The sequence below is a fragment of a genome, unplaced genomic scaffold (genome assembly GCF_019419815.1).
Source record: "Pyrus x bretschneideri cultivar Hongxiangsu unplaced genomic scaffold, Pyrus_bretschneideri_v1 Contig87, whole genome shotgun sequence".
In the NCBI taxonomy this organism is placed as follows: Eukaryota; Viridiplantae; Streptophyta; class Magnoliopsida; order Rosales; family Rosaceae; genus Pyrus; species Pyrus x bretschneideri.
The window spans coordinates 260,771-270,457 of NW_025999828.1; the positions used below are offsets into that span (position 1 = coordinate 260,771).

At 35.4% G+C, this 9,687-nt stretch overlaps 2 protein-coding genes across 8 annotated transcripts; one reads left to right on the plus strand and one right to left on the minus strand.

Annotated features, from left to right (window-relative positions):
* Positions 1 to 347: 347 nt before the first annotated feature.
* LOC125473436 (F-box protein At4g00755-like) lies at positions 348 to 4,552 on the plus strand. Of its 2 annotated transcripts, XM_048576231.1 has the most exons (6): positions 348 to 443; positions 1,011 to 1,193; positions 1,658 to 2,077; positions 2,170 to 2,333; positions 2,639 to 2,757; positions 4,059 to 4,552. In XM_048576231.1, the coding sequence occupies exons 2-6, from the start codon at positions 1,067 to 1,069 to the stop codon at positions 4,330 to 4,332; spliced, it is 1,104 nt and encodes a 367-aa protein (XP_048432188.1). In that variant the 5' UTR covers positions 348 to 443; positions 1,011 to 1,066; the 3' UTR covers positions 4,333 to 4,552. The 2 variants fall into 2 exon arrangements, with proteins under 2 accessions (XP_048432188.1, XP_048432189.1); XM_048576232.1 differs by lacking the exon at positions 348 to 443 and having other exon boundaries at positions 1,056 to 1,193; positions 1,603 to 2,077.
* Positions 4,553 to 6,087: 1,535 nt separating this feature from the next.
* LOC103935494 (peroxisomal membrane protein 11D-like) lies at positions 6,088 to 8,910 on the minus strand. 6 transcript variants are annotated; one of them, XM_048576235.1, is made up of 9 exons: positions 8,755 to 8,882; positions 8,644 to 8,667; positions 7,491 to 7,697; positions 7,160 to 7,234; positions 7,005 to 7,079; positions 6,833 to 6,913; positions 6,672 to 6,746; positions 6,403 to 6,576; positions 6,088 to 6,292 (listed from the first exon to the last, which is right to left on the minus strand). In XM_048576235.1, the coding sequence occupies exons 3-9, from the start codon at positions 7,680 to 7,682 to the stop codon at positions 6,257 to 6,259; spliced, it is 708 nt and encodes a 235-aa protein (XP_048432192.1). In that variant the 5' UTR covers positions 7,683 to 7,697; positions 8,644 to 8,667; positions 8,755 to 8,882; the 3' UTR covers positions 6,088 to 6,256. The 6 variants fall into 6 exon arrangements, with proteins under 6 accessions (XP_048432192.1, XP_048432190.1, XP_009343541.2 ...); XM_048576233.1 differs by adding an exon at positions 8,128 to 8,219 and having other exon boundaries at positions 8,644 to 8,863; XM_009345266.2 differs by lacking the exon at positions 8,644 to 8,667 and having other exon boundaries at positions 8,755 to 8,910.
* Between the last annotated feature and the right edge of the window lie 777 nt (positions 8,911 to 9,687).

A 9,687-nucleotide genomic window follows, 5' to 3' on the forward strand; every position in this document is an offset into this window, starting at 1 on the left:
ACGAAGTGAGGGTTTTTTTTTTTTTTTTTTGGAATTTTTGTTTTAATATTTAAAAAATATTAAATAATTTTTTTTAGTTTTTAATAATATTTTAATAATTTTTTTAAAAAGAAAGTGAGTCCTGAATCAAATCATGTCAACATTTAACTGAGAAATTCACATCAAGCTAACAAAAAGTATAACATTGACATAAATTCGTAAGATGTGGTATGACATTATCAATTTTAAAAGATAAGATATGAAAGTATCGGGACACCAAATTTCTCCCTTCCATTGTCTCACTTCATCATTTTCTGTTCTGTAATTACACGCCATCTCTCTCGGGTGCTTATCACCAACTCTCCCTCTCTCTCTCCCTCCCCCCCCTCCTCTTCTGTGCCCCAATCTTTCTTCTCTTCTAGGGTTTCGGGCATTTCAGAGACACCTTTGCTCGTCAAGAAAAGGTCAGAATTCGATGTTTTTTTCCTTCTTGCTCTCCTCCTCCTCTCTGTGCGCTTTTATATTTTCTGAAAAGATAAAATTGTTCCAATTTTCTAATTTTTCTCGGTTTTACTTTTACTCACTTTTCGCTGGCAGCTCCCTTCAATTTCTTCGTGTTGTTTCAATTTTTCCAACATATGAATTTGCAATTATGAATTCTGGTTTCAAGATTTAACCTTTTTTATTTTTCTAAATTCCGGTAATTGATGTGACATTATAGTAATGATTTGAAAATTTGTGGTTTTCCCATATCTTAATCGTCATCGCCACTTCGACACTGAATTACAGTAATTGATGTGAAATTTGATGCCATGCATGACAGGAATGTGATCAATTCCATTGTTTTTGTATGGGCATTTCTTAATTTTGCTTAATTATAGTTTCTGCTGTTAGATTGTTGTTTCAATAGGCTTATAGCTTATGTTGTTTCGATATACATGGCAGAATTTGCATTACTTCTACTTTTTTTTTTTCTTCTTTCAATTATCATTATGTACTGTATTGATGGTCTCTTACTTTCTGAAATCAGGTCTTGAGGCTCAGAAAGGCACCCGGGTTTGGTTCATTAATCTCGTAGTTGCTTGCTATGGGTCCTTGTATGGATTTCTTGAACTGGCTTGAACCTGACATGTCCTTAAATGTCCTAACTTGTTTGGACGATCTATATGATCTTGTTCGTGTTAGTTCTGTCTCACGCTCTTGGCGTCATTTTGGTGAGTTGAGGGCTTGAAGCAGTTTAATATATTTCGTTGCTTTTTTAAGTTTACTAATGCGTAACTCCAATTGTGATTATATGTGCTATACATGTGTGTAGCTTAGTAATTAAGCCTAGGAAAGATATAAAGTTGATTTTTTTTTTCACATAAGTTCTTGTAGTTGAGTAAGTTGTTTGTAGGTGGCAAGTTTTATATACTTATTGTCTGTGCTCTCTATCAAGATTGTATATATGGATTGATTCCTTTATTAATATGTTTTCTTCTGGTTGTTATGTGATTGCATCAATTTGTTAGGTTGAGAATTTCTGAAACCGTTATAATTATGTCTCACTGATGTTTGAGATGAATATTTTAAATGGAAATCAATGTGGGTTTTTTGGAAGATTTATATCCCTTTTGTTTGAAGTTTTCCAGTATTACCAAACGAGGCTGAAGAGTATGTAACATTTAATCATATGCAGTGATAGAAAATGGTCTTTGTAAAAAGTTGTGCTTGAGAATGTTTCCTCAGTTATCTGGAGTTGCTGGTGTGGTTGAGTTAAACAGCCCTGACGCAGAAGAGGTTGCAGAAGTTGGATCTAGCAAGTCAAAGGAATTGGAAACCTTGGAAAGGGAGCATAGGGTCTATGCTTTTTTAGCTCGTGGTTTTATTTCTTTCGATGTGAGGAGTTCTATTTCTAAGGCAATCAGTGCTTCCAGCACCGACAATTATCCAGAAGAAAGCATCCACAATACTCTAGAACCAAGAGCCATGGTGGGACAGAGAGCTTCGTATTGGTCAAGTAAAGGCCAAAGTGACCCTGCAGTGCCTGAGATTCTGATATACAAGTTGGTGTCTGATTTAGTTGTAATTAATGAAATCAACATACATCCTTTCCAAGGCAAGTGTTTGAATTTCCAAATTGTGGATTTTGCCATTTTTTACTCTCTAAATTTCTCTGATTGGCGTCTCTTTATCTTTTCCCATTTACAGCTTTTTTCCAGGCAGGTTTACCCATATATTCAGCCAAGGCTGTGCGATTTCGTATGGGTCGTGCCAAATCCCTTGTGGTTGTAGAGTGTGATTCAAAGGATGAATCATGTCATGAGAACAAGTTCGTATGGACCTACACTTCAGAAGTGTTCCCAATGACTCAGGTGTGTGCCACCTGATCTGTACTTCTTAACTGTCTTTCTGCATTTGTGAAATGGTTCCCTTGATACTTAATGTTCCCTCCATTTGGGAGGAAGAAGTGACACACTCCTTATGTTTCCATTACTTAATAAAGAAACTTTGAAGCAGAGAAAATGAGCCGTTTGGGCCGTTCAATTCATACTACAAACTGAAAATTCTGGATCTTCTAGACATTTTTACAGTATAGAAACTGGAAATCCTGGATTTGAAGTCTTAGATTATGATTAGATACTTGACTTAAATAAGCTAATAGATAATTTACAAACAGGAGAACCGCCTGCAGACATTTAAGCTTCCAGAACCAGTTCTTTGCATAGGTGGAATTTTGCAGATTGAGCTTCTGGATAGAGTACAGAGACAAGAAATGGATGGCTTGTTCTATATATGGTTAGTTCTGCGCTTATTTTCTTGAGTGTTAATACCATCCTCGAAATGCTCACTCCACTGACTTTTGTTGATTCGTTAATGACTATGTTGATGAAATTATTTTAAAGGACAAACTTAAAAAAGAGAACTGAGTAGTACTATAGAAATGTTACTAGGGTTTTTTGACCGAAAACATGGTGCAATTGTTTTAATACAAACTTATGTTGTGACTCCTTTCCTATAATTGGTTCAATACTTTTCTTTGACTGTGAGGCACGTTAAGTCTGTGATACTGCTGATCGAGTAATATGTTACAAAGAATAAGAGATTGTGGGATGGGAAACATGGGTGGTGGTAACAGCATCACTCTTGTTCTGTCAGTTGGATATTTGGCTTTAAAATTTTATTGTAGTAAGCCTGCAAAATGGTAAGTTCACATGGTTCAATTTTTTATTATAATAGAACAAACGCCACTACATTAAGAAATTGCGTATAGATTCTTAAAAAAGTGATATGAAGTGGCAGGATAAGTTGAGTAACTTTTGTTGGAATGGTGAAGATGAATTGGATTTAGTCATTTTGATATGAAGGATGGGAAACTGAAAAAATTCTACATGTGAACTCTTTTCCGCATCTTTTGTCTCGAGAACAACAATTACTTTCGTTTTCTTTATTTTAGCTTCAGTTGATCAGTGAAGCTTGTTGTTTCTGCTGTGTGCATGTCTTTGTGCCTCAGTTTGTTGATACCTGATGGCATATTAGCTGAGGAAACATGTTTGCTTTATCTGTGCATTTCCCCAATTATTTTTCATTTTTCTGTGTATTCTCTTTTTAGTGTTGAAGAAATGTACTATTTGTTTGTTATCATGTTATGTATGATATTTCTGTTAATAAGAAAGAGAATAATCCCGCCAGGTGCCAGTATCGTGATGGATAGGCTTGAAGCCTCACACCCTCTTTTAATTTTTAGTTTTTAATTTTAGTGGTCATTCTTATGTTCCTATCTGTTGAATGTACTGGAAATAGACAAACATAGAACGATATAGAGGAAAAGAACAGGATTTATAAGATTTTAGGATCACTAGACCAATAAGATGTTTTTGCTGTCATGACATATGGGTTTTGGGATTGCAACATGACAATCGAAAACTTGTATAGGTAGAAATATTACCTCAGGAAAGGGAATTCCTTGATGAGATAGATGATCAATCAGGAGTTTTTAATTTTTTTGTTTAGACTAGCTGGTTCGATCACCCATTTTGTTATGGCAGAGTGTTGTTTTGCATGTTTTCTAATTTTGTGCACTTTATTGCATGTTGCAGTGTGTCTCATGTTGAAGTCAAAGGGAAGCCATTATCGCCTGCATTTGGCGTTGAAATTCATGAACCATCTGGGGAGTTTGTGTTGAAGAACGACGTGCAGGCCAAGTTGCACAACCCACAGAACTTGCCCGAGAACGGGTCCATTGTTATCTCCACTGTTAATTTGGAGGATATGAGAGGCATGCAGCCAATTGTGAATTGGAATCTAGTAGGTATTGAGGAGGAATACCAAGGGGAGGAAGAGGACGGATCCGATGAAGAATATTTCCTCTAATTACATGTATCAAGGTGCGGGTTTTTTCTTTGATCGTTTCTAAACCATAGCTTCTGTCCTTCCTCTTTGAATTGGATATCTGCGCATCTGGGGTTAATTTTCTCGAGTGTATTAGCCCTCGTAAAGTGAGAGTGATAATGTGATAAACAGTTGCTGTAGAGATATAATTGAGGTGTTAAAAACAGTAATCCTACTAAATGCCAGGTATACCTGCTTGTATCTTTGAGGTGTTTGAACATTTGAGGTCTGTTTCATGATGTTTTTGGTGTTTGTTTCATTGTTTGAGAATTGAAATTATATGTTGGAAGTATATTTCTCCTCTTGGGCCATCTCTACTGAATGAGGAAGGGGAGTATTTAGAAATAAGAACCAAAAGGTTATCTCCAACCAAAAGAGCTAAATATAGCTCCGTTCAGAATTATTGTCCTGAAAAAATTATTTTTAAATCAACAGTGTCAGGTCATACTCATACCATCTCCAACCAAAGAGGCTAAACTTAGCTCCCTCAATAATGTATAAATTTTAAGTTTATATTTTAAATTTATTGGTTATTTTAATTAAACTGCTTTTGGATGTTTTCAAATTTAGCGGTTGAATTTGAATCAATTATTGCACAACTGAAGTATTGGGCCCCTAAAAAAGAGCTAAGAGGGGGACTACATATAACCAAATAATGGTCCGGTGGACGCCATAGAACAATCATTAGTTGGAGATGAAGTTTGGGCAAATCACGCTATTTTTTTACTTTTGGATCTTTAGCCCCTTCCATTGGAGATGACCTTAAGGAATAGATTCATATCAACTAGCCCTCCCTACTTGATCTAATTCTTGATATTTAGGTATTTGATTATGAATTTTAAAAGGGTAGTTAACACGACTATTTACATGTTTGCGAACAGAGGGAAGGTTTAAAAGTGAACTGATTTGTATATTTACATTTTAGTAAATGCAGGAACTTGAGATTCAAAATTATTTTAATTTTACATGCCCTTCATTTTTTTCGTTAATCTTCTATTCTTACTCTTTTGTTGCAAGTAAATTAAAAATGTTCTTGTTTTGTTACGTTGGAGAGAATCGAACTTTGGACATATTTTGATTGTAATTCTATAATTGGGTCTATATTTTGACGTTTCTTAATATCTACCAGAATAGAGTAATACTTGCAGTGAAACTAGGTGTTTGTTGGACGTATCAGATCAGAGATGAGTTCCAGTTTCTAATTTTGGAATACTTGGAATACAAGTTTTTGAAAACTTTCAAACTTTTGCAGCAATGTTTTTTACTTCCATTTGGGTGCAAGTTGCGAAAAAAATAAGATCTATATAGAGTTCCCAGATTTTTTTTAAATTCAATTTCCATTCAATTTTATTCGAAAACGTTCAGAATTCTAAATTTTCGGATTTGGCACAAAATTTTCGTATTGGAAAATAGATTTTCCTTGCACCCTAGATGAAACGCTAACGAAGTCAGATCAACATCTAAACGTATAACCAGGAATAAAAGTAATGATGCGCCACTTAGTACTTCAGCCTAGTGGTATTTCTCTTTACTTGTAAATGAGATGTCTTTGATTCAATTCTCTCCAAAGACGAATTTGAACCACATTATTAATAGTCCAATGTGAGGCTTAGCCTACTCCTCACCTCTTTAGTGTTGATAATATCGTTTAAACAAAAAAAAAAAAAAAAAAAAACCGAAAGTAATGCTGCAGATAACGTAAACCCTAACGAAAGTTATGCTGCTGAGCTGATACAATTATCAAATGACTAATTTCTATTGCACAAAGCATTATTGATGGTAACAAAGTAATGGTTAAAGTTTGTTTTCAAATTGCTCAAACGTTTCAACTAACAAATACTCATATAAAAGTATAAACAATTATTAAACGGACGCTGATGCACATCAAGAAAACAGACTTCGATCTTTAGGCTGCCTTGGACTTTGCTGGTGCTGGAAGCAACTGCATCACAGGCACAAAGGAGACTCAGTCGAAAACAATAGGAAAAACGCCTTTGGATCCGTTACAAATTCATACAGACAAATGTTCATGGATGAAGGTAGTATAAAAACCTGATAACATGAGATCAGAGAAGTCGTAAATCCCAAGGCTCCAGTAACACGAGAAGTAACTTTCTTAGGAGCCAACTGAAGCAACCCAACTGCTACCACTGTATCCAACGCTGCTTTAACCAGGGCCAGTGACCTCTCATTTGAATTTTTGAGTTTAGCACGGTATTGTTCATTCTGCAGTCACAAATCCACATGAAAATGTAAAGAACGTGGTACCATCTCGAAGTTTTTTATGGTCAATGGATTTACAAGGTCTGTGGTCAACATACATGATACTTCTCACTGTTCTTCAGATCCTTCTCCAACTTCTTAAGTTGTCCAGAAATCCTTCCTATCTCCCCAATCTGACTTAGGAAGCAATAAGAATACATTGTTCATGCCATGTATATCTCGAAAAAGGTAAAGGAGGCATGGGTAGGAAGCAACGAACCTCAACCAAAGTGGTACATATTGAGGAGCCCATCCAACAGAAAAGCGAGATCCGGCCAATCAGATCAGCACGTTCTTTGTTCTATAACAAACATAATTTCTAAACTTTTACCCCACCGAATATCACAGAACCCAATAGATTACAATTGTACGGGAAATGTGATAATACATACCTTATAAATACCTGTTCTACTGAGCCAGACAATTTGATCAAGAAACAGAAATGTTGACAGCAATGCATTTTTGGACTGTAAAGCATCAATGTAGATTGTCATCATGAAGAAAAATATGAAAATAGATTTTAGCCGGAAGTAGATTATATCTATACCTTTCCCAGCAGAACAAGTGGAAGAGGAGTCCCTGGAGCGGTTGGACTAATAAGACCATGCAGATCATTGATAAACTGAACCAAAAAGACAATTCATACAACGTTCAAGAATAGAAAGGCTTGAAATTCAAGTTCTATGTCATATTTCGTTTGGACAACCAAAGGTCCTCCTAATAAGCATGAGAGTGGATACAAAAAACTTAATGAAGGCCTCATTGCTGAAGCATTATCATTCCTCCCTCTGGTTCTTCCAAAAATTTAAAAGGAGCACAACAGCCACAAAGAAAGTTTGTTACCAATAATAAAGGGCACATGTCACACAAATCCTAACCTTGAACAGACGAAAAACTTTTCGTGCCAAACTAGTTGATTTGTCCACATTTTGGGCTGTTCCAGGTTCTCCATTACTCAAGAATTTAGAACCATATTGTATTGCCCTGCATATCTTGTCCCTGGCCTCAGCCTTGTTCAGATACAGAACTGCAAGAGCAAGTTCGGCTCTAGTTGCATCTAGTGTACTCATCCCTTATGCGTAGACCTAAGGAAACAAGTACGAGTAAATTGTCATATGAAGCAATTTTGGGAAGCACTGATAGCATGAAAATCAACATGGGGAAATGATACATAAAGCATATGCATATATTAACATGTGAAATTTCGCAAAATATGTATTATAACCATCACTCAAGAAATAGACCAACTTTTGGTCGATATACTTATGATTTCAGCTTGTATTAACCAGTCCCTGAGTTTTTACTTGAGTTCAATCTGGTCAAAACAACTGTACCATCTAAAAAATTCGATAAAATTTGTAGAAACTTTTCAATTCACATACGAGAACTGTAATTTAATTATACAGATTCCTCTATAAAGGAACCAAATAACCATTTTATCCTACACAATATTCAGCTTATCTGCTTGGCAGTCGAAAAGTAGGAGTTAAATGCTTTGCTATCTAGCCTACCCACCATGAACATACAACACAGTCCATACCCCCTTCAGCTGAACCCCACACGTGCGCGCGCACCCGCATACAAATACTTCAATTAGCATCTAACAACTGTAATTTTGCATTGTCCAACTTCGTTAATCATTCAGAAGCAAACAATTTCCATGACAAAGAAAGCAGAACGACACACCGATCATATACAATATTTACCCTTTTTCTTGGCCATCTGAAATTAGTAACGATTCTGTAGTCTACCCAGCTGAAATCTAGCTTCCCCACCACACACACACAATTTAACAATAGATTTTCATTTTCCTTCACTTTCCGAGCAACCAAACATACAACCACAGGTCGTCAGCAATCAATAACAACATCAAATCAACGAAATGGTCCAAATCAAGAAATACCCAAAATCCAAATCAAAATTTTATCCAACAAATGAAAACCCACCAGCCAAATCATCAAAACCAGAAAACCACTTCACACAAAAATAAATAGACTTCAACTTGAGATTTACGTCGGAGAGTGTGCGTACCAAAAGCTGTGTCCTTTCTGGTTCCTAGAGTGCAGGATGACAATCAAGTTCTAGAATTTGTGATATCCCAATCTATAAATCCAGAAAGTAAAGAGGGGAGAGAGAGAGTACCGAAGAGAGTGCCAAGGAAATGACCTCGAAAACAGCAAAAACTGGAAGGGGGAGCCTTTGGAGTTTGGTCTGCTGCTCAAGAGTCTGTTGGTGTTTGATAGGCTGTGATAATGGCTTGTTTGGTCCTCTCCTTTCCCATACATACAAACAAAATTACTCTATTTGGGGAGGCGTGGTTCAATTGAACAAGAAATTTGGTTTTAATTACGAAATTGTCATTTTCTTGATTTAAATAGAAAACTTTAACCAAAAGCTGCCGTACTGTTTACTTTAACAAAAAATTATATTTTTATACTAAAAAGTCAATCATAGTATTATTCATTTTACCCTTTATTTTTTCATTATCGTTAAAACTCAAAGTTTTATTTTCATTAATTTTCCTATTATGGTTTATGGTGTGGGTTTGCGTCTTATATGGGTTGTGGTGTGGATTTGTGGGTTTGGCCAATTGACCATGTGGTATTCTTTGGTTGAAATAATGCATTTCTTTAAAACGTAATAGGCCTGACACAATTAGTTGTTATCCATTTAAACGTATATGTTTCTCTTTAAGGTTATCGATTTTATTAGGAATAATAATTGGCTACTCAAAGATGAATATGAACTTCTACTCAAATCTCTTAGTGTTTTAATTATAGAGTTTTGTGCTTATGATTAGAACCGTTCATGCTATAAATCACATTGTAAAGATTTTCTCTGCAAAAAAATAAATTAAAAGTAAGGTCGCTTAATCAATCTATTATAGCAAATACATAGATGGTTTGTAATGCTTTTACCAATACTGTTCATTTGTTTTTAAACAGTTTGATGAGGTGACCTTAGTTTTAATTGATTTTTTTTGCAGAGACGATCTTTATAGGGTGATTTATAATATAAACAACTTTGATTATAAACACAAAGTTCTATAAATTGACAACGAACATTTTTGAGAAA